The following is a 26,938-nucleotide window of genomic DNA, read 5'->3' as shown; positions in this document are numbered from 1 at the left end:
TTAACAGTGTTGCTGCCATAGTACGTACCCACCAGCTACGCACCGCTGCGATACGACTGCCGACCGAGCTGAACGTCGACGCCAACTAGTTTTCCGCACGTACACGGCGACAGCGACCGGCGGCGTCAATCGCACGCCGACCACCAACGCGATCGTCTGCGCTCGTCCGTCTCGTCGAACCACCGACTACATCGATAATACCCATTATTGTCGACGCCGTTGCTGTCACAGCGATAGCTGTACTTGGCCGTGGTCATTGTCTTATGCCGAAAATCGTTTCCGTACGGTTTTCCAACGATTTCCGCACACCACCAAGTTATCCGGTCGGAGCGTAGCTTTTCGCACACCACACGGCCATCGCCGCAGGACATCATCATGACGACCGACGAATGGGGATACGAAGAGTTTAACGGTAGGTGCACCGAGAGCTCGGCTCGGCAGACGATTATATTATATTATTATTATTATTATTATTATTGTGTTTTTGTTTTTCTGTTTTAAACGTTAGTCAGTTAACCGCCCACTATGGACTCCCACTGTTCGTGTTACATAATTATCATGCATTATTTTAAATTATAATAATACACGAGTATGATAATTGACTAACAATCGTATTGACGGAACCTGAATAATTTTTGTTGTTGGTATATTATTATTATTATTATCATATTCTATTACGTCTTACTTAAAATGATACTTGCTCGGATACTTGGTTTTGATACTGTTTATTACCAACTGTTAGATTAAAACCAGTTTTTAATCGGATTCGATATTTGGCTGTATTAGTGGAAATGGTGAAATATTTGTTTTATTGTTTCTTTAATTCACTCTATATCAAACTTGGTATTATTTAAGATTATAAACAGTGCTATTTTATGGTTATACCCAATTAATGAAAAAAAGAATATTACCGTGGGTACCAAATTTCTAAATATTTCCCTTGTTATTGTATGATGTAATTCAACGAGCTAAACAAATTTCATAACAATTTGAATGAAGAGATTTTTGAATCTATCAACCATTAATATAGGTACATATTTAAAATTTTCTCATTATTCCTTTAATATATATACATAATATAGACAATATTGAGAAATGTATCCAATTTAAACGAAGTAGACAAAAAATAATTTTGTGTATTTCACTAGGTTTCTGTGTATAATTTTTGAAGGAAGAATACGAGTAATTTTTGTGGATTAGTATTTATTAAAAATGTGTTGTATAGTAGTTGTATGTAAGATTATTATGGTAATTATATCTATGATTAAACTATTATTATGATGCTATTTTAAAATCGTTGCTATACAATAGCTATAAGTTTCACAATTTATCACATAGTACGTACTAAAACAGATTTTCTATTTAACTTGTATTTAGATTATTAAAATTTAATTTTATCATTCTTAATATATATTTAGAAAATCTCATACAAAATTCCAACATTTTTTTGACGATTTTCAAGATTTTTTTGTGATATATTTTCTAGTTGATATATATATAATATTTTAATAAATGGTTATGATTACTACATATAATTAATAAAGGTTGTTAATTAATTTTCCTTTCCAAAGAGAATTTAAAGCTATACAAATGTTGATGATATAATAATGCATTATTATGTTTGTAGTATGGCTACTTTATACGTTTATACCCTAGTTTTTTCTTCATAGCTGCAAGCATATTTTTTTATCTATTAAATTATATTATTATATAATTGTGGTAGAGAGGTTACAGAGAGGCTAGGAGGTTAAATTTACTATTACTATGAATTTTAGATTCAAAGCGGAGCAAAGAATATATTGATTTTACAATAATGTATTTTTTTTTTTTGTCTAATTTATGCGAAAAGAAATTCGTAGAAATTTGTAACTTTTCACAACATGTATAGGTATTAGTATTTTTTACGCAAAACATTTCGATTAATTTTAAGTTAAGCTAATAATATCATGATACTTGATGTGTAATAATACATGTGATTTATTTTTAGTAAAAATTATTTCAACCTACTATAATATTATATTTTTGATAAATCAAAATAAATTAGGTACTAAAATAATATATTCGTGATATGAACTATGTTTTATAATTATGCTGACTGACCATTTCCATTTAGATTCATGTATCGTATGCAATAATTTATCGTAGAATACAAATTCAACACATTTAATATACGTAATACGACTAACTCAATGACGAAGTAAGCTCGACGACACCTTCTATCAATAAAGTGTGACTTCTTAAATTTTTTTATTATCCGGTAACATTTTTTTTCTACTGACTGTTAGATAAGTTATGTGTCTTGTATATAAAAATAAAAATAATATTATGTCGACTGTTCTTAAAAATTGTCAGTTTATTTACCAATAAGGTATTAATTTTAATGAATAAATAAAAGTATATTTGAATTGAATGGTATGCGATATAAATATTTAGCTCATCCCAAGTGTCTATTCTTACCTTAAACATAAACATAAACAATCACTTCATAACTTATAATTTAATACCTTTAAATTATTGTAAACACTGTAATTAAACAAATACATTATTGACAATATTATTTGTTTAGCGATCTTTATTTAACGTTAACATTTAAATTACATTTCGCTATGCTTATAGTAACAATACAGATTTAAAAGACACAATGGATAAACTTCTTTATTTTTATAACAATTATATGTTAAAACTATTTTTACAAAATTATTAAATACTTATGATTTTTTAAATTTATTTCCACTAGGTGTTTGAAGTTCTGTCAGTATGTCTTCCTCAAATGTTATATTATGAGTGTTTGGACGATTTTTTATACATAAGTATATATATATATATATAAAAAATCTGATGGAAAACTTTGGAAAGTGAACTAAAAAAATAATAGGTAATGATAGGGATTCAGCTATATAGAATACATAAATATTGGATTTAATACACTTGTTTTATTACGATGTAAGCAATTATCAAGTTATTATTTGTAAGAGATTTAATTTTTCAATTTTTCTGTGTCATCTGTACGATCGTATTTTAAAGAAAAAAAATGCACGAATAATATAAACAAGTACCTAGCTAACTAACTATCCATTTTTCAAGTGCAATGTTAATCGCATTTACATTTTACATTTACTACTTTAATTTACCTATTCATGTATCTCACAACTCTCACTATTTTTTTTTTAAATAAAATATAATAAAATATGTATATATTTATATATATATATATATATTTATGTAACCATGTATAGAAGTAACTATTAGAATTTCAGAAAATATTTCAAGATATTTTAATGACACAATCAAGTATTTTTAAATTTTTTTCCTAAATTACATATCTTACAATAATTTATCACTTATGAATCTAACTTGTTCTTATTTCAAATTTGAACAATATATAATATGTTTTTGCGATAAATTTAATTATCGGTAGGTACCTAATGGATACTAGATACCTCTATATGAATTTTAATGGAATAGTCAATTATTAAATAGTAGTTTATTTTAAAATTTAAAATATAATTGACCATAATTATTACTGTTGTATAGACACAATAAAGATGTATAAAAAACATAATGTATATTATTTCCGTTAATTTATTATTAAGTTAATGTCTGTAATCAAATATGTACTTAAAAATACTTTATTATGTGCGAAATTAATAACAATTGAGTTTTTTAATCTTTAATAATCAAATTATTTTTGTATAGTAATACACACATTTTATTATTTATGTTGAAAATAATAAATATTTTTGTATAATAGACGATTTTTAAGTTATTAAATTCACTTCATTTTCATAAATTAAACATGCATATTGTATGTAGTTATCGTAATTAGATATGTGATTATGTGATTATTATTATTATTTATTACATTCTTAAGTGATTAAAAATTTGTATTAATTATTAATATAATTAAATAATAATATCATCATTTAACTAAACATAATTAGATTATAAATATGCATTTTTATACATACATATACATAATAATATATAAGTTTAGAAACATCTACTACTATTCGTCTATACCTAGCTTTAGTATAAATGTTATTAATTGTTATGTATTGTGTTAGGTTAGAGTTATATTTATATACTAAATAATTAGCGTTTTTTGTAAAATGTTTAACTCTAACAAATTCTGTTGAGATAGGGCGTTTACAATACGTAAATATGCTTCTATAATAGGTTGTCATTTGTCAGGCGTATATTATAATAGTCATATTTCGATGACTACCTATCTTTCAAAATGTCCGTGTTTCGGATAATTAACATTAAGTTAATTAACGTTTATATATCGTAGGTATCTTTAAAATTACATGTCGGTAAAACATTTACAGAATAGTATAACGCCCATCAAATATAGGTATCCGTCTATTATGCTGTTATTAATTCTAGTTTTTAAAATTGAATTACCCATTTACCACAGTATTATTTTTTTCTAACATGGCGTCAAAAATACTATTTTGATTTATTCACACAAATAAGACGGCCGAAAAATAAATACATTTAATAGTTATTATTTATTATTATTATCATCTGTTAAAATTATTATTTTAACAATATACATATAATTGTCATAACTCTGATCGGTTGTAGATTAGAATTTTTATGTCATAATTTTGTTAGTGAAATTGGTTTTATCGGACAAAATTGAAACAAATATACATTTCGTTTTTAACTCTGCATAGTAGTGAATAAAAATGACCCATTTAGTGATGTATAGAAGCGGTAACTATCAAAGACTTAAATGCATTTGGTTGTTATTCGTTACTAATTGTTTTATGCTTACTACCTAATCTTGACACTACATAAAATTTGTGTTCTAATGTTCTCCAAAAGAAGAGAACAAAATCTAAATGCACCTAGGTAAATACAAATTGTAGGTTTCAATTTTTAAATTAAGTGATATTCTTAGCATTGGCATTTCAAATTCACGTTTTCTCATTAACTAGTATTGTTTTATGACAACATAATATATAGTATATATAGTACACATTTGTTCAAGTAATTATTCTATTTTCAAATTTTTTTTAAGACCCATTAATTCTTTATCTTATTGTTTTTTGAATAGTCTATTTTAATTTTTATTAAATTTAACTTGAAATTATATATCTTCTCAGACTTTGGCGTGTACAGTGTCCATTAGCACTATTAAAAATAAGTTTAAAAGTAGTGTTTTATGTCAATCGTTGACTTTAATCTGCGACGCATCGTTTCCGTTCGAATTTATTGCAGTATAGGTGGCGAAGCTACCACGAAAGCAATAGGAAAAAAAGAGAACATTGTACGATAAAATATTTTATCTTGTCGGATAATATACAGTGTAGCAGAATAATAACGAATAACGATATCTGTTAATTGATTATATGTTATAAATTATAATATAGTAAGTATATAATAGGCGAGATAGCTGTTAAATATGAATTTAATATTGTACCATAATTAATTGGCGTTGTTGTCGATTGAGTGACCATAAACCTGTAACAAATATAGCCTTGGTGGTAAAGTACTGCTAAACAAACGGGATATAGTTTAATTAAACGAATTAGGTAAATGTATTACGATTACAGCAACGTGCGCTCTTGTGTTAAAAATTGATAAACATCCATTTTAAATATTGTGATGCACCGCTGCGTCATCACATACGGTCATGAGAATATGAGAAGTGAGTTTCGCAACTACATAGTCGGCTAGATAATAACAAATTTACATATTTATATTCTTCTATAGATGTAAACGCGTATTGTACGTAGTATCATTACACACTAGTACCCTGCTATTTGTAAGCTGTACATTTTGTAATACAATAATGTTAAAGGTTTGACCAAAAACTGCGTCGTATAGAGTGCTCTAGTTAGCCAGAATAAATGTCAAATAGTTTACGAAAAACTATCAACAGTTTTATGTACACTATTAATGCATGTAACTAAGAGTAGAGTATGCGTTGAGTTCATTATTAACTTATTATTTTTCAGAAAATGTTTAAACAGTAGCCGTATAGTTAAGAAAATAAGAATTTAATTTCTTATTTATACATATTTATATGTATTATGTATGTATAAAAATTTTAATTTTTATTAATATTAATTCGGCGACTATTAAAAGCCTATTTTACATCCCATATGATACTTATTTGTGGTTTGTGTCTTGTTAGTGTATGTGCGAATGAGTGTTAGTAAACACAAACAAAACTTACTTCTTGAATTCCTTCTTGAAATTTTATCGAGTTAACATGTTTTGTTCAAAAATTTAGTGAATTTTTGACGTTTTTGCGTGGCATTTAATATATACCCTTTGAAAGGCATAACGTTATTTGCGAACAGTTTACTTGATGTATAATATAATACATAATACTATTAAATAATAATGTGATTTGGTCAATGATGATTCTTAGTTTTTATCTTCAAATTGTTTTATTTGAGTTAGTTAAACCTGAGGTCGCGACAAACAGACCGCTAAAACTATTATATTGTTATGTTTATAATAGGTAGGTTATGATCAACACGTGCAGCGGTTTGTATTTGATACCAATTGTATAAGCACGTTCTATTTTGATGTGTAAAACAAGTTCAGTGTTATTAATTTGGGAGTTGCAAGTGAAATTTAATATTCTATTACATATAGCCATATAGGTATATAATTAAATTATGTTCTGTTAGATTATTTTACATCAAGATTTTATATAATTATAGATTAATTTAATTTTTTTTGCCTTGGCCTAGCATAATTTCTAAAAAAGTTCATAATCATTTTATGACCATTTAATTCCCGCCAATATAGTATAGTTTTAAATTGTATAAGTATTCTTTTTTTTTTTTGGTTCATCGGTGAATATTGTATACATAAATCCGGCTGTGTATTAATTTCATATTTAATCATGATAATAGGATATCCGAATAAGCTATAAAGCTTATTTTTTATTAATTTTGAACACTCAATATAATGTACCATATTTTTTTTTTGTTTAGTAAATTATCTATAATATAGAAGTGTAGCCGTATAGGACCTTGACGTTATTGTTCACAAAATTATAGCGTTGTAAAAAAAAAAACTGTGAAATGTTTATTGTAGGTATGACAATTTCAGATGAGTGACAAATCAAACATTTATTGTATTTATTTAGCATTCCGCATATTTCATATTCGTTAATTTTGCGTAGATACTATCATTAATTATATATATAATATCATTATATTTATTCAATGGTACTACTTATACTTAACCTTCAAAGGTAGTATTACTATCAACTATATTTTTCGAAAAAAAAAATTAAGTTATTTATCGGAAAAATTAACTTCTTTAATTTGGATAGATTTACTGTGGAAATAGTGATATACTTAAAAGATAATTTGTATGTTTTATACAAATTAATAGTTGACTGACGCGGTTGACGGATATTATTTGATTTGTTGAATAATGATTGGTACAAGTTCAATATGATATTGTGTAATAATTCAAAATATTTATTATAAAAACGCTAATTTATTGTAGTACTATAATTATTGTGTTATTACTTTTTTTTACGAAAAAAATAAAAATAATGAAAAATGATAAACAAAATATGTTGTTTTTCTGAATTGTTGTGATTTGCAAAATTACAGTTTATCGGATAATATAGGCACAACAATGTCTTTTATGTGCAGAATATTGTTATTTTTTGGTTTTGTGCTTTAATTCCATTTTGATATTAGTTTATAATAGATTACTTGGATGTATAACGATTAATAAATTTCACACAATGTCAAAAGAATATCATTTATTTTTAAAAACATTTTAGGTTTAGGTGTGGTAGATAAATTACTCATGGCAGTTAAAACTTGAAGTTTTAACATACATAGACATTAGGCATCATAATTATGCATAAAGATTTAATTTGTATGCATTATTGTATGTTAATAGGTTCCAATTAAAATTAAAATTTCGCAAGACCTTTAATTTCAAGTCAAGTAATTTTATTTTTAGCAAACTATGTATACGTGCTGCTTGCTTAAAAGTAAAATTCAAACAAATACAAGCTAAAATAGTATTTTATTTTTTCACCTCGTTTTTCACTAATATAGACACTATTATATAATCGGTAAAATGCGTAATTTATGTCATTTATTATGTTAAATAAAGATTTCTGTTTCGAGTTCACAAGTACAATTTTTGGTTAATTGATTTAATTTATTTTGAATAGTTATTATATTTTTATTTATTACCTATTAAAATATTCATTTTTTAAAATGAATGTGTTATTAATTATTATTTATGTATTATTTTTATTGGTAGAAAATATAATTAAATATATTATTTTAAATATCTGTTTATAAATTATTCTTTAATATTTGGATGGCCCGTCGCTAAATATAAAATTAATACTATATTGAACAAAATTAGATTTTAAATAGTGAACAATAATTTTGCAGATATTGTTTTGTATTGTTCACTATTATACGAATTAGTAAATATATGTTTTATTTTTTATTCAAAATGAAAATGGAAAAATAGTACAGTGTACTCAAGGACTTAAAAACCAATCGACCAATAAAACTATATTCTTTTATAATATATCATTTTTTTTTTACACTAAATAAAATCTTCTTTATTGTTAATAGAACAAGGCCAGTGTTTTAATAATAATAACAATAACAACAATAATAATAATAATAATAATAATAATAATAAAAATAACAATAATAATCTTATATCACAATATTTTGTTTAATTCAATACAATTGTCTTGGGGAAATATCATATTATAATTATATTTATTTCTACATATTTTTATTTTCAAAAAAAATTGTGCAAAATACTATGGATATTAAAAAGAATTAGATAACTCGCTTCTGTTGTAACTTGAATTGCTGTATTGGAAATTTCATGTGTAACAAATCTATTTAAATTTAAATGGTTACTGGTCCTGTAATATATTTATGTATGTGTTAATTTAAATTTGACATTAAATCATTATATATAAAAGCACGGTTCTGACGTTCTGAGTGAAGGAGATGAATGGATCAAAGTTAATTTTTAAGGATTTTATTCTATTTTATATTTATATTAGTATTAGTATTTCATAATTCGATAAGTGAAATTAATTTCTACTTACAACATTGCTTATATTTGTAACTTATAAGTCAATACTGGCGTCTGACAAACTGAATAATGATAAAATAAGTTTTTAATATTTTAAAATTTTCACTGTGCTTAGAAAAAATAAAATACGTGATTGTGAATAATATTAAGTATTTTGAATTGTAATAAAATAACTAAAATCGATTAATGTAAGTTATTTTTCGCTTAAATATCCAATTTTGTTAGAGTTTGAATTTTAGATGCTTATGTATATTACTTTAAGTAATTTATACTAGGAATCATAAATTAAATTGCCGTGCTTATTAACATAAATAAAAGTAAAACATTTGAAATTCCTAAAATTAGCTTTGAAAAAGCTAGAATATTTTGAAAAATATTTCATGCCTATTTAAAAAAAAAAACAATAATGTAAATATTTAGCGAAAATGTATTTCTTTTTGAAATACAACAAAAATAACAAAATAAAAGCAATTTTCTCCAAGACTTAGTGTTTTTTAAATATTACTGTTTTCTCATTGTTTTGTATTACCTAGTTTATTTTCATGTATTCCATCATCAATAGTTAGGTACCAGGAAATCCCTACTCCCAAATACTAACCAGATCAATTTGTTTGTCTAGTTAACTAATCTAATCTTCTTAGGTAAGAATTGAAGCAAATTTTCTGTTCTAATAATAGATAATATCAGATATACCAATATATTAAATTTGTAACATTTGTACCTAATACTAATACGATATTATCGCTCCACTCTGTATTTAAAAATAACAGACAACTTTTTCGAGAATTGAAATTTTTCAAAAAAAAAAAAAAGATATCTCATATATATATTTTTTATATTTTATGGTATTTATATATTATACATAATATCCGTAATATATTCATACATAAAATCAATCGTTATTCTTGTTGCGAGTTTCATGTTTTTTTAAGCTGCACATCTGGCTGTACATTTATAGATTTTAGTTATTGAATGTTTGGTTTTCAATCAACCAATAGCTTTTATAATATTATTATTTCTATAAAATTATTCTTTGATCAATCATCTTCTCTAAATTAATGTTGGTATTCGTTCAAATAACTTATTTCTCTACGAATAAAACCAGATTTTATTATCTGTACACGCGTCTAAAATTATGATTCATCATTTATAATTCAAAACGCCATTAAATTATTCTGTTTGAATAAATGTTTACATCTTTGAATTTTAAACAGTCATGTCATTGTAACACTACAAAATACATGTCTATATACCTTTTTTTTTATCAATTATACTTTATTTTACGTTTAAAATGTAATTTTTTACCTACAAGTTACGTAATTTATTTGTTATCAAGTACTTATACTTTATATATCTATTGTTATGGTTACGACTTACTAAGAAGTAATTTTTTTTAACTTTTTAGTACTAAAAATACATAGATATTGTTGTACGAAGGAATTTAAAAATAAAACTAATCCTTTTTATCCGGTAGACGGAAAATAAACCATTGGAGTAACTGTTCTACTTCAATTTCAAATAAATTCATTTGATTTGGGTTATGTCAATTCCTTATAAAAAAAAAAAAAAAAAATGAAAATGTTAGTTATACATTTGAACAAGAATTAGTAGCATTTTATTTAGTTTAAATTTAGTCGTTTTTATGTATGCAATTTGTATTCCATTGTTGAGTATTTATATCTATCACTTAAATTTTCTATATTATTTTTTGAAACAAACATGTATAGACAGTAAATCTGTGATGTTTGAAAATTCCATAGAGGAAATAAGGCAATAAAAAAAAATATCGTTAATTATTCAACCAGATTATAATTCTGCACGCATTAGGTAGGTATGAGAATTATTTCTTGGGGAATTGAATTGCAGATTATGAGTATAGACTATTGAAATTTGATCGTATTAACAAACGAGGTTTTCAATTTCCAATTTTTATTTATATCTATTGACACAAGTGATTATCCCAAGTATAAAGTTATGTATTAGTTTTCTAAATATAATGTTTTGTAAATCCTTAAAATTTTCCAAATCAAGTTTGTAAATGTTTATTTATATTATATATTATATATCATAGATATTTTATTATGGATAAATTAATCAACGTAGAAAACTATAATTTATTTTTATTAACATACACAATTAGAAGTATGTGGGCTTTATTTGACAACTAAATAATTTTATTGAGAAATAAATTTGCAATCTTGACGATATTTTATTATTAAATAATTCGAGTGGGATTGATTATTTTCACTTCGAGTCATCTTTCGTGTGTTTGAGCTATTTTTAGGATATGTAACATCTACAAAATGTGAGAACAAATAAAATCATATAAAAATTGTCTAAATCAAAATATAAACAACTATTGTAATTTAACTACCTTTATAAAATTAAATAAATTATCAGAAGTAACTTATAACTGCCATAATGGTGTGTTTAAATTTGATTAGTATAATAATCATATAAGGCATGCAGAATGGAATTTACTTTAGGAATGTCATAAAAGAAGACTGTTATAAACTTTTAAAAGTATCGTATGATGGATATTTCGTTTTATAGGAACTAATATTTATTCTTGTACGTGTTTTTAGATATAATATTATAACGTTAACGAAATATATGTATTATGTACACACTTTTGCAAAATCCTGATGGTAAGACAATATTTTTATTTTAATTCTTTAAACAATGCGTTTATGAATATGAGTTATAATTTTGTCAGAAGTAAAATATACTTACAGGCTACAGTAATGTAATTATTTTATAAAAGCGTAAATCAATCAAATAAGATATATTATCATGGCTACATATGTTTGTTTGAATGATGTGCGTATGGTATGACAAGGCATGATAAAATCCATAGTAGATAATGTAGTTATGTCGTGTATACATAGTATATGAAGTGTTAAAAAAACGTTCAGTAGGAGAATTATTTGAATATTGTATTTAGTATTTAATAATAAGTTGCTAGTATATAATATTATATGAGCAAAAATGATTTTATTAACTTTTAAGGATTTGTTATTTTATTTTTATTCACCCAATTTTTATTTAAGACATAGATGCTAGACATAAAACCTAATCCGATGTATTGCCCTTGAGCTATCTATATTTTCAATTACCCTATCAAACTCTTATATAAATTTAATTATACTGGTGTGACTATACAATAAAATAATGTGAGGTATTCTTATGTTGATATAATAGGAAAAAATTGATAATAATAAGAACAGGTAACATTATTAATATATAGTAGCTAATACTGTATGATAATATAATATACCAATACCAGCATCAAAAAAATAAAAATATATATAATATATTCATAATAACTTTGAATTGTCCTTGACTATCTGATAGCCCGGAATGGGAGAACGTTTAATAATAATAAAAAAAAAAAGGTAGTATAATATTATTATAATATCAATGTTTATTATATAATGGAGAAAAAAAAATGTTTTCAAGTCTATTTAATTGCATATTAATGTTGAAAGTTTTTGCTATACGAAATAATAATATTAATTCCAATTATTTATGATTTGTTAGATCAATTTAATTGAGAATATATAATTTTTTTACGTAATAGAGATACTTCGTAAGATACATTTTTTTTATTTGTATTGAAATGAATGTAAATTATTTATAAGTTAACATTAATAATTATTTGCTTACAAATTATGTATGCAAGCAAGTATTATTGGACACTAGACAACTTTTAATAATTGATTATAATGTTGTAAGATATATTTGAATTATCCTAAATTACAATATTAATATTAAAAATTCTTTTTAAAATATTTAGTAACTAATGATATGTATAATATTATACTAAATTGGGATCTATGATCATGTGCTTATAAACTCTAAAACGTGGTTACATAATTAGAAAGAAAGTATTTATATTTGTTTTAACTTTCAAAGTTTGTGTTCAATGATTTGAGGTGGCTTTATAAACTTTATTTTAGTATTTTTATTCAGTATATAAGTACATTTTGCGTTTAAGAAGAAGTTGTTCATTGTTTTCCTTTGTTGACAATAAAGTATTTATATTAAACTTTTCGTCAATATTGTAATGCAAGTTTATTAATGTTTATTTATGTTTTAAATATCATTGATATAATCAATCAAAATTGTTTTTAAATACTTTATTTTCTAACTAATTAAAAAAAAAAAGAATAATTATTAATTTTACAGAAAATTAATACTGTATATTATTTTTAAATAATTATTTTTCATAAACTTCATTAATTTACCTACCTATTTATTTAACATTTAAAAACTATATTGTGGTAAGAAAATACGTTATTAAATATTATTACCTTTAAATGAAACATTTATTATACATTTTTTAAATAAAATTGTGTATTTTAAAATAGTAAACATTATTGACTTGTTTTATTTTCTCGATGGGTTTACTTGAATTGTTTTTTTTATTCATTTAATTAGATTCAATTACCTAGTGTTTATTTTTTTTCGAATTATAAACATAAATCAATTTTAATTTATTTAGATAAGAAAATAGTAATATTATTTTATATTCATATTAAAATGTCTCTAACATATTTTTACAATACATCATTACATATTCTAAAAACAATTTTTAAAATATATTTCATATGCATAAATAGAATAATAACACAAAATTATCACATCTAGCTTTTTTTCGTTAAATTTTATTGAACTGATAGAAAGCGAATAATATTGAGATTTTGTAGACTGTTATTTTTTCTATTTTTAATATTATTTGTTTTATTTTTTTGTTTATGATATGTTAAAGAGTTGAAGGAAATTGTTTTCGAGGAATATTGCTTGTGTAATAATGACGGACGTGTATTTAATGGATGAAAAATAATTAACTAAATAACATGTTATGAACATATAGTTAAGTAATGAGTTTATCATTTTTAATTATTTTTTAACCTCATATAATATAAACACGTTTATCTAATTGTGCCGTTTATATTATGTCACGAATAATGTATCTATAATATATAGTCCTATACTCGTATCGTTGTTTTAAACCAATTCATAACTACTTCGTATGATTATTATTTATAAAGGTGATTTCTGTTTTAACTGAGAAATCTTTAATATATTATTTTTGTATTTAACTAAAATATTTTTAATATGCCATGTGTTGAAAGTTTGATTTTTAAAATTATTGAAATAACATTATTATTAATAATATTTACTTATTAATCTGTATAAATTGGCCTGTATTCCAAAATACATTTTTATCATTTAAAAAACTGCTATGCGAAATAATAATTATTTTATTGATGTCAGTTGAGATTTTAAAAATAATATAAAGATTTTGGTAAATATTAAGATATAAATCACGTTAAATGATTTATATACAGCCATAGGATATATTTAGTACACCTAATATATATATATATGTATGATGTAGAACATAACTTTCTAATTCTTATCAATTAATTATTATATTTATATAGTAATAGAATACTTAAAATATAATAATAAGAGTAATACTTACTTAAAAGTAATTTTTATTTTTTGAGTAAACGATGGGAATCAAAAATAAAAATATATTAAACATTTTGTTTCCGAAATTCTTCTGAAAGAAAAGGAAGATATAACTGAAGATTTAGTAATAGAAATGTCAGGATAACTGGATGATTTTAGGTCGATAAGATGAAGAATGAAAAAGAATATATTTTAATATATTTTTACAGTAAATAACGTCAAATTTAGTTGGTCATCTGATTAAAGATAGTTATTTATATTATAGGCAAATAAAATATTAGTTGTGGTGAATAACGATTAGGGGTAGCAATCATTTTATTTTGAAACCGGCATAAGAAATCATTAATAAATAAATATCATATTTTATTTATTTCATAAATCGTGCATAGTGAATCTCCCAATCATTTAAGATAATAAAGAACACGCAATAATGTTACATTTTTAGTAAACTACTTACTTAACACAGACATTATCTATTACGTATACACACTAAACACTCACCTATCGTTATTATGGTAATACAATATAGCTTATGCGTTTTTAACACCTTCACGTTGCACGAAACAGCCTTGACGGTGCTTAATAGTGCCGATTGGCATATCGTTTAAATCGTGGTTGTTCGGGCTAGGTATATCATTATAATTCATAATACTGACCATCGCACTCGGATGCTTCCGATAATTGCTCATTTTTCAAACGCGTTTTGCTCAGCTATAGAATATAGTTCTGTAATAGATTGGTGTACTCCACGTGCTCGGATCGTGATCGGAATCGCTAAACTATTATTATACATCGTCGCAACTTTTGTACCCGAGATACACCGATTTGACTTGTACCAACTGTTTCCACCGATGTGTGTTGTTATAATCATCTTGGTTTTTTTTAAATTTGCGAATTGTATGAACCTAAGTGTCTGATATATTTGAAAAACTTAATCGTACAGTAAAGTTGTTTAGTAGGTATAATTATCGGGTGGGTAATTCCAACAGCTGAGGCCAAAATAAGAGTATTAAACATGACTAGTATAATGAGTATCATTATATTGTCGTCAGATCAAAAAGCGAAAAACAAATTCCCATCATAGGTAGTATCACACAATGTTGATGAGAGAGATTTTTTTACGTTCTTCGTGTTCATTAATTATATATATAGCTATAGATCATACTATAATACCTAGTACCTACGCTCGTACATGCCTACGCATGCTCACCGCGTACGTAATTTTTCTTTTGCGTCTTGGATTATTGTACGTTGCCCTGTGGTTGGCTCAATGTTTTTTGGATTGCAATTTGAATACCGCGGGTTCAACTAGTCGACGTGAAAGCCAAACCATTTGCAAGGCCACAGGCAATGTATTCGCAATTCGAACCACTTCACCCGTTGTTGGTAACCGGTTATTATAAGTACATATCGTACGTCAAAATACGATATTAATCATGATGCGATGGGTTTTTTTTATTTCTGCGAAAAAAAAAACAGTAAATAATATTAATAAATATTAATCGAAATAAAAAATAAGTTGTAAATTATAGTTGTTCGGTATTTGTTAGACGTGTAAACAATATTGGTTAGACTATGAAAAAAAATTGGCCTTACGCCAAGTCAATAAATTCTTCAATAGTTTTTGGTAGGTAAATGGGCGAAACGATAAAGGCGTAAATATAAGATTTTCTTGACAAATAACTTTTGATTCTATTGAAATTAGTTATGAGTCTTAATAATTTTTATTGGTTTAAAATTAAATATCCATCTGATGAAGTATCAAGGCTGACGTCGTATTAATTATTATCATTGGTAAACGTCATGTTAAAAATTTATATTAATTGAGGAAGCAAGAAATTAATCACTAAATTATCTTTTATAACTGTCGCAGACGTTGTTTTCATAATGTCTAGGTACGTGAACTATTGTTGGGTACCGATTCTTTATTCTAAATAGGTTGTTTTGAATTAAATTGGGTTTAAATAATTGTAATCGAGTGTTGGTCATATATTTTGGTAAAAAAATAAAGATTTTAAAGTAATTTTGCAATGTGTCTGCGAGTTAAAAATACAACAAAGGATAATTTTGAACATGGGGATGTTTTTAATTAATAAAATTCTGGTTGTTTTATAGTCAGTTGTTAAATTGTTTTCAAATTAAAATATAAATAATTAATTATAGTAAAAAAATGTGATGATTTCAAAAAATTATATTTTGTATCAGTTGTGGAAATATAATATTATGTTTATAGAATTTGTTAATGTAGTATTAATTTGTTAATTTTTTTTTCTCAAATATGTCATAGTGATTATTAAATAATATTAACGAAACCTTTTACTATAATATTTATTATTATATTGATTAATACTATTATTAACTTAAGTCTTTATTGCAATTTGTTGTTTTCATTACTTTAAGTGTAAATTATTGTGATTCGGAAAAATATTTGATGTAGACATTACAAAAGATTTAAATGGAAAGCAAGATAATTTCGCTGAAATAAGTTTAATAACTCTTACGGTTGAATGCCAAAAGTGAATATTATTGCTTTTAAATATTTTAAAAATGAAATTCAATACGTGATATTGATATGACCGCAGTGGTTTTGTATGATTAATTTCATAATGATTTTTTTTCTGATTTGTTTATTCAATTACTAAACTTTACATGCTAACATGTATTGTTTATAATTTAAAATTTTGCAGGTAAAAAGTACTATTGATCAAAGTTTAACCGCCAATCTTGAATTTTGAGGCGTGTTAAACTTGATAAGGTTAAAATTGTATTTCTTAAGAAAGCACTTCTAGTACTAATGAAAAACAAATAGTCCTCTCGTTCTCTGCTCCGAGTTTAAACCAGTATAGAGTGTACTTACCGGTTTTATAGACATTAAATATTTTATTGTTTATTTTAATGCAATACGTACTCGAATATATTTTTGTCAAACAATTAAAAAAACATTAATACAGGAAACTTATTTTCAATGGATCCACTGGTAATTATTCTAACAAATTGCAACAGGAAAATTAATAAGAGGTATGAAAAACAACCGAGTATGTTTTGTGTAATAATGTTTAGTTATATTACTTGGAACTAAAGTTACAAAATTGGGTTTCTACGGAATAAATTATATTTGTTTGTGTAATATATAACATCGTATTTTGTGTTATTTAAAAATCAGTAATAGTAATTTAATAAGAAAAATGTTATTCATTTATTAACTGTTATAAATTAATTTTTTGTTCTAGGACCAATGGTCTGGCCAAAACTATTTCCACAAGCCGGCGGATTATTACAATCACCAGTTAATATTGAAACTTCTAAATCTACTAACGACATGACCCTAAAGTGTAAACCTTTGTACTGGAATTACTGCCCTGAAATGTGCACAAAAATTATCAATACCGGGTATGGTTGGAAAGTGGATGCTACTGGTGGTGAAGGATCAGGTATTTTTCAATAGTTACTTATTTTTATTATATTGAAAATAACAATTATCACAATAATAGTTGTCTAAATTTTGCTGTGTAATGTTTGTACTATAGTTATTAGCAATTCACGTTTCAAAAATAACTGTTAAATTTTTTACCATGACAATATGATACATTAATTGGCTAATATTTCAATATCGCCTTTATTTCTCAAACAATATTCATTATTATCCAACTTATAAGTATGAGATTGAATATAATTTAAAGACGTGTATCGTTAGGCATTTTGTATGTTATGACAGATTTGATACATAGAAATAACCAACTACTCATAACATTTGTTTTATAAATGTTAAGTTTATTAAAATTAAAAATGGAGTATGAAATGCAATAGTTTACTCTGTATTTTTGATGAAAAATTTTTATGATTAAATTTTCTCACGAATATGCTTTACTTTTTTTTAGAACTCTCTGGTGGTCCATTGGGACATAAGTACAAATTGGAACAGTTTCATTGCCACTGGGGATGCACTAGCTCCAAAGGATCAGAACACACTGTTGATGGAGTTCCTTATGCGGGCGAGGTATGTGTATTTGAAAAATTTAAGAATTTGCTTTTTTATTTTATCTTAATTAATAATGCACTATAAACATTACTTTTTGATTATTATATTTATGAACACTATAAAATGTATCAGTCTACCTATTCTCGTGCTCAAACGACCCTGTATCGTGATGAATGATGACAAACGAATTATTTTCCTTACCTACTCAATAGATTCCCCGTTATGGGCCTCTGCCTGTTTCTCTTTCTAGTTTTATTGTTACTCATTTGTTATGGAGAAACAATTGTTTTTATATGAGTATATTTTCAATAGTCATTTGCTTTTATTGTCTATTTTTCTATTGATGTTATGATGTTTGATATTTTTTTATTGATGATATTCCACGACATGTAGTCGTTTACATAATATTAGTACTGCAATAATTTCATGACAAGAAATCAAATTCAATCTTTGATAGACAATGTTTCGTTATTTCACTTAATACATTTATTTAAAACCTAAATTCATCAGATAATTTTAGTTAAACGTATTAATTTTTGAATTTTAAATGTTTCAGTTACACCTAGTCCATTGGAATTGTGATAAATACAATTCGTTTTCTGAAGCCATTGCACATCCGGATGGTTTGGCTGTACTTGGAGTGTTCTTACAGGTATTTAAAATAACCCACATGATGTGATATATATGGATAATTGAGAACTTCCTCAAAAGTTATGCATGGTTTACGGGCGCAATTGGTTAAATAGTTATAGGTCTAGTCCACTCTCGGCTCTATTATAAAAATATGTAATAATGTGTCTTACGTTTTAAACTTTTACGTTTGCTGTTAGTTTCTGTACTTTGTGTATGCCAAATTATAGTTATGGTGCCGAGTCTGGGGCTGATCTACCATGTTTGTAAATACATGACACAGTAGTATTTAGATACTTGTTATTGTTTATATTTTTTTTAATTTTTACTAGCATTGGTTAGATACATTGAAACGGATCAACTTCAGTCACCAATTTAGGATTAATCTGTTGATTAATCTTTAAAACACTTGTACCTGTCTAGTTATAGATCGGTCCAAGTCGGGGAAATTAGAAATTTTTAACGGGTCCTCCAAATAGAATACCGTGCAAACTTCTGATGAATGGGTCTGTTTATGACTCCGCGTGAGTACCTCACAGTAGTATATCTTGTCTGTCACAGAAGACAGACACATTGAGTGTTATCGAATCTGGGACATACATCCCATCTTATATAATTTAGGACTATTATTGTTGAACTATTATCATTTATTATATTGTAATGATTTGACGTTTTATAACAATTAATTTATTTTACAGTATTATACATATATTATATATCAGTATTATATATCTGTCTGTGGTTGTGTACATTTTTAGGCTGGAACCGAATCTCACGATGAATTGGAAAAAATTGTTTCATTGATTCCACAGGTTGCCTTACGAAACCAAACTGCTGAAATAACCAATTCCATCAATCCGACAAATTTGTTGCCTGGTAATTAATGATTTTCCCTAAATTGTTATTAATAATTATAATTAAAACACACATACATATTTATATATATATAATACACATTTTGATGATCATGGTAATTATATTTTGAAAAATAAACCATATACTCACGAACAGTATTCACCTAGGTACTCACACTTACACATGAACACTATGCCAATATGCTTTTGCATAATATTGTTTGCGTGCTTCACTTTCAGAGGACGTAACTTACTGGACATATCATGGTTCACTCACCACTCCACCGTGTTCGGAATGCGTTACATGGATCATGTTCAAGAGTCCTTTAGAAGTTTCCGAAAAACAGGTAAATATATTAAATACTATATATATTTTATCGTTGATAGATAATAGACAGTTCATATAATAAGATATACATCATAATCATATATGACTTAATAAATTGTACAAGTTGTAGCTACCACCGTCAGTGCTGCAAAATTTTCTCGATCCTTAGATGTTTCCTCCTAAACAAATCATTTGTAACTTCATTAGGTCTTGCCGTTTTATATCTATCCATTCATCAATATAATCTTTGGCATTTTTCTATATCATATAATTATCTAATATACTTACATCTACGTATTTAACAGTTACTAAATGAGTTTTAATAACTAATATTAATATCGATGGTATTTCATGTTAATCCGAATTATCATTGCTAAATAGTCATAATACTCATAATATTTTATAATTTAATTTATCATATTAATTGCGCACATTTTAATGTGAACTTATATGTGTAGATACTTAATATAGAATAGACTAAAATTTATTATATTCTTCTTAGCTTTTAAAGTTGAATGGAAGTTATTTATGTTTCAAGAGTTTATCATAATATTATATTAAGCTTTTATTATAGTTATAATGTAGGTACAGTACCTATTATTTCATTATTTCGATATTTTATCTCATATCTTAAGTAAGATTAATTTAATATGTGTTGATCTATTTGCATAATTTTTCTATTATTATTTTTTTATGATGAGTTTTACTTCATCAAAATTAATCTTGAAAATCTTTTAAAATTTTAATTTCGTTGTTTCCATAAATAGTTGTGTGAAAAATTATTTTTTAAATTAATATTTGTATTACCTAACCATTATGATTTCTTTAAATTGAATTTTAATTATATGTAAGTTAATCAGTATGGTGGCAGTATTGTGCTAAACAGTTCCCACCCGTTCCCGGTTTCAAGAAGGAAAAAAAAAAAAAGTCAATCAGTATACCCTGTAGGCTACTCAGTTATTAAAATTGAAAGTGATTATCTATCGCTTTGAAAATTATTCCGAATAGAGATGTTTATATAACTATTATAATTAAATTTTCATTTATTGAACAATTATATAAAATATATAACATGTTCTAGCCTAAAGCAATTTTTTTTTATTTAATACGCAAATTAATTAAATATTAGTTATTGTAAAAAATAATATATAAATATATATTTTTTAAATTATAAATTATGATAAACGAGGATACATGAATAAATAATTGTAAGAAAAATAGCTATGTTGTACCTTTCTACGTTTTTAAAATACCTAATCTTAAGTTAATCTTTATAAAATATAATTTTTTGTTAGATTGTGCTATTAAAACAGGTTGTAATAATTTTTTACTATAAATTATATTGACTTCTCTGTAAGGTTTAAAAATATTATAAAAGCAATATTTATATTTTGCAACATATATAAATGTCAAATAAAAAATTAAATAATAAATATTCATATATTTTTTTAATTTTTAATGTTATAGCCATATTTGACTGTTCTTAAGATAATTAAAATAACTAAGTACTTCATTTGTTCTTTAATTATTAGTGTTATGACTTATGAATAAAATAATTCTAATTACTTCCTCTTGAAATTATTACTAGGCATTTTTAAAACTATAATAATGTCAAGTTTTGCTGTTGTTAATTATTTTATCTAAATTTTATTTTAATTATAATTTATCTTTAAAATTCTTTACATTAATATCGATTATTATTTATTTATCCTTTATTAGTAATCATATTATGATAAACAGCTCCTGTAACGATAACTTTTAACATAAATTTTATTATATAGTCTAATCCGTTTTAAATATTGAAATAACATACTATATCATATTAAACCATTCGTTAGACTTCTACATTTTGATAATTATAATGTGTTTTATGTCAGCACCATACTTAATTTTTAAATGTTGTTGAACCAATGTCACAGGATTTTAATTGGCTATGCGTATTGGGTGATTTTTTTATCGAACAGCACTCATTATTTCAAAACTTTTTTGAAATATTTTTTTTATATATAATTTCCAGTTGAAATAAAATAAATATTTAAAAAAATAAAAATATTTTTAATTTTTTCATTGTCATATTTGTTTTATGAATGACAATATACATTTTTAAATTTATATTCTGAAGCAGAATATTTTTTGGTGTTTTTCGATACATAAAATCTAAATTCTGTCTAGTTTATGAGTTATAGTTTAAAATTTATAGGTTAGTGGAGTAAAGTGGTTCGGGAATACCCTGTACAATTATGGTCCACTACTTCGTGTTAACTTAAACTTCAAATAGTTATAACAAATAAGCAGCTCGTCACAATTCAGACTTTTACGTATAGAAAATTTTTCTACTTTAGGATTATAAATTAAAAATATATGCTGTTATTTATAAAAGTAAAAATAAAAATATTAGACATTTCGATTAAAAATTATTTAAAAAAAAAATATTTTTAAAAATGTTAATAGATTTTTAAATAATAAGTGTTATTTTATAAAAGAATCGCCCTGTATGAATGAAAAAATACCATTTATCCAAGCCACTTCAGCATTATTTATATTTAATATTTACTGATTAGTAGTGAGTTATTAAGAAATAACTTGGCATTTCGGCTTTAATTAGTTTTTATTTGTTGTTTAAATTAATATTTTAATGTGTGAATTGAAAGTGGAGTGTAGTTACAAAAAAAATAATCAATTTATTATTTATCTAAAACGTAATTTAAATTTACAGAACTTTAGGTCTGAGCGTTTAAAAATGAAACGCGTTAAAGCATGTCCAAATAGATAATCAGTTCATCACGATAATATTGCGCGTGTGTGTCTGTAAATAATTTAATGTTATTCATAATTATGTTTTAGAAATAAATAATATATATTTGCTGGTAACTTAACACAGTTTAAAATGTAATTACAAACTAAAATCAATTTATATTAATGATGTGGTATAATAATCGCGTCCACGAATTGAATTAATTTTTCTTATACTTAAAACATTGCGTTTAAATTGCTTAACCTCTAACGCCTTCTTATAAAATTAAGTTTGTGATTAAAAGGTTAAGCACTACGTCTGGTACTTGTCGTCAATATCTTGTGGTGCTTTGTTTGTTGGCAGTTTCACGTGACAAATATTTATCGTTAAATTCATAATATAAATATAATGATTAATACCACTCAAATAACATTATTTTAATCATTGTTTTCATACTGTATCATATTAACTATATAAAAAAGAAGGTTTTATTAAAAAATAAATTCATGTTTAAGTTAAAATGCTCTTATTTATATTGCGTGTGTGAGTAGTATGTATAAGTCCAGTCGTTAAGTATTAGTAACTTCTGATATCGCATACTAAACACCATAATATTATTGCTTTTATGTATACCTCATATCTACTTAAAATATTTTATTTTAACACTTAACTATTTCAGAGTTATCAGCTGAACAAGGTTAATTAATACTATAAATTACTCATTTTTAATACATTAGCTATAATAGCGAAATACGTGTACAATAGGTAATCGATCAAAACTGAACTCAATTGATAATGATGTTGTAATCTGTGTAACAAGACGACGTAGAAATTAATTTAAAATAATAGTAATTGCGAATCGATAATAATAATATATATTTATTTATATCGTTTGTCTCGTATTCCTTTTCAATTCTTCATATTTATGTATCACTCTTATAGTCCTTACTGGTTTTAAACAATTATTATTAATACACAATTAAGAAAAATAAATACTCAACAGTTATATTTAAAGAATAATGGATAGCAATATCGATAAATAAAATGCAAATCATGTATATGCAGCATATTTTTCAAATTAACGTGTTTATATCAACATCTATAAACGGATCTATTTATTTACTAAGGATTAAAATGTACAATAGCTTCGTTAAAGTAGTTATAGCGTCATAATCTATGAGAAATAAAAAGTAGTAGCGTTTACTCAATACAAATAAAATTCAATTCTTTAGGGCATTTTTTTTTTTTTCAATGAATTTGAAATATTTTATGGTAACCACACAAATTATGCTATTAAAAAGTAGTATACGATTAAATTTTAATTATTATTGCGTTGTAAAATAGTGTAGTGACCACAATGTGTAATTTAATAGTTTAAAACACAAATGAACATTTTAAAGATATAAAAGTGATGACAATTATTAAAGAAAGATAAAGCTATAACTACTTAAAAATGATATTTTTATGGACCCTCAAACTAAAGATAAAAAGAACGCGTATGTACATTTAATCACTGCTATTATAGTGTATGTTGCTATGTTTACTCGGTGAGTGGTGATTATAAAAACTCGAGAAACTGCATACTTGTCATAATGAAACAGACCGATGCAAACTTTTTTTTTAATCATTTTGTGAATTATGTTGTTGTTTGTGTTGATCATGCCGCAGTGTGGTATTTATGTGAATATCGAGTCCTAATAAAGTGTTTTCCGCACCACTAAACAGGATCTATAGTAGAAAAAAATATGACCGATGATTGTAACTTATATTATGGTGACACGACAAATTATTAAAAATTTAAACACAATGGTTATACTTGTTTATCTCTGTCTTATAGACAATAAGAAGCGTGTAAATATCTTGTAGGGCTTGAGACGCTTAACGAAGCAGCTTACCTTTCCTGATCTCCATTTGCCCCAATTTATAGCTATTTAGGTTACAGCGAAGGTGCATTACTTATTATAATGATTGCAGTCCTTTGTCTTGTTTGTTTTTACTAATTAAGTAATAAACTTTTTTCTAATTAATATTTTGACATAGATATGTTTTTACACTAGATACAATTTTTTTTTTTGTAATTTTTGTGGATTTCTCATTTAATATATTAAAAACGTATCTATGTTTTACGTTATAATGTAGTGATTCACGTTGCAGTATCTATATAGGTTGCTACTTACAACCGATAAATAGTACAATAATTAAGTTGCTATAGTAACCAAATAGTAATGAATCTTGGAAATCTGAATAAAAATGTTTTTTCATAAAGTTTTCCTTAGCAACTGATGCATAATATAATTCCATTACCATAGCACCCTAATTTATACATTTTTTTAAATTATAATTTTAAAAATATGTATGATTCAATAATTTTCCGAACGTTAGAAAATATATCAAATAGCACACTACTTTTTTTTTTTAACGATATTTTGATAAATTGATATATTAGTCACGAAAACGTGTATCTTTAGGCTCAATTTTTTTTGTATTTACCCGAAGTAAATAAAAATATTTAGTGAGATATTTATAATTTATGTATGTTACGCCTAATTGTGTAGGTGAGCAATTGTTAAATCTACCAATTGTATCATTTTTTGTGTAATAATTCTAATGGTAAAATTTTTTTTTACCTAAAAAATACTAATTATACCAGACCAATTATACCTTAGTCATTTAGAGCAATTAGTCACTCGGAAACAGAATGTTTATAATAACAATAAATTAAATAATATTTCAAACTAAAAATTAAATTTGCCTGTAATAAATTTAATTTTTCTACTTATTTTAAGGTCATAATGAATTGGCTACTTATATAGAATATTAGGAATGCTAATGAACTTAGACTTATAGTACACGTTATTTCCATTAATATGTTGTGAAATAATTTATTTGGACCAGTTGACTCGGGCAGATCTCTTTTGTATGCTATGTTTGAATGTAATACTTTCTTTACAGCATCTAATATATTTTGAATGCCTATAATACATCGAATTACAGCACATACGATTGTAATGACCAGTTAGAGAAGTTATACGGTACAATTAAAAATAGAGGAAATGATAATAATAATAAGAGCATAATAAATGGTTACAACGACAAAATTTATATGTATCAACTAGGTAATAAATTAATAATGCAAAATGTCATAAGCTTAATAATATAGCAATCGCAAGTAATTAGTTAATATAAAGTGGAATATACATTTCGTTTGAAAGAGTAATTACTATAGTACTGGCTAATAACCTCTTCGTTGATATTCAAAAATATTCTTCAGAAGAATATCGTTGGAATTAAATTTTTTTTTAAAAATCATAAGGTAGTCCTGGTGAAATTTATTAATTTAAAACATTTAATCCCATCTTAAAATCAGTACTCATGGACGTAATATTCTGAGTTACTCCGCAAGTTGAAAATTCTTACTAAATTTCTTAATTTTGATTTTGACATTCACACCTCTTCGTCTTCGCCTGACTCCAAACATAAGTTTTTTCTGCTTCTAAACATGGACATTTCCGTTTACAGCTGAACGCGTTCAGAAGCATGAGGACATGGACACCCGAAGAATGTTGCTCGGAAGCGCACGGCGGACCTCAGCTGGTCAACAACTACAGGCCTCCACTGCCTCTTGGAAACAGGGTACTTAGAGAGTGCGGTGCCATGTGAAACGTATACGTCGGACTAGCATATTATTATATTTTGTATTGGTTGTATAATTATATTATTGGCCGCCATCTCCAAACACGTCTGACCGAGGACTTAGCGAGAAACCACCGCCACCACATGCACCAGCAGAAGCTAACGTATACGGAATTATTTATTCTAAACAATTTTTTTTTCCTTTTTTTTACGCGTTTCTAAATATAATA

The 26,938-nt window shown here is 25.2% G+C and overlaps 1 protein-coding gene across 1 annotated transcript; it reads left to right on the top strand.

Moving 5' to 3' along the window:
• On the top strand, positions 1 to 26,938 carry LOC112598437 (carbonic anhydrase 2). Its single transcript, XM_025344899.1, has 7 exons — positions 1 to 412; positions 17,781 to 17,981; positions 18,429 to 18,547; positions 19,086 to 19,181; positions 19,918 to 20,035; positions 20,254 to 20,360; positions 26,595 to 26,938. Exons 1-7 carry the CDS (start codon positions 376 to 378, stop codon positions 26,733 to 26,735), a joined length of 819 nt encoding a protein of 272 aa, XP_025200684.1. The 5' UTR covers positions 1 to 375; the 3' UTR covers positions 26,736 to 26,938.

The sequence above is a fragment of the Melanaphis sacchari genome, unplaced genomic scaffold, assembly GCF_002803265.2.
Source record: "Melanaphis sacchari strain LSU unplaced genomic scaffold, SCAv2.0 Contig48_pilon_pilon, whole genome shotgun sequence".
Taxonomy (NCBI): domain Eukaryota; kingdom Metazoa; phylum Arthropoda; class Insecta; order Hemiptera; family Aphididae; genus Melanaphis; species Melanaphis sacchari.
Note: the sequence above shows the minus strand (reverse complement) of the source record. Positions and strands in the feature narration are given on the sequence as shown.

Excerpts from the sequence above, each read along its gene's own strand:
- LOC112598437 (XM_025344899.1), top strand. The coding sequence starts at position 376 with ATGACGACCGACGAATGGGGATACGAAGAGTTTAACG. Across the intron at positions 17,982-18,428 it reads TACTGGTGGTGAAGGATCAG|AACTCTCTGGTGGTCCATTG; the intron begins GTATTTTTCAAT and ends ACTTTTTTTTAG. Across the intron at positions 20,036-20,253 it reads TCCGACAAATTTGTTGCCTG|AGGACGTAACTTACTGGACA; the intron begins GTAATTAATGAT and ends CTTCACTTTCAG.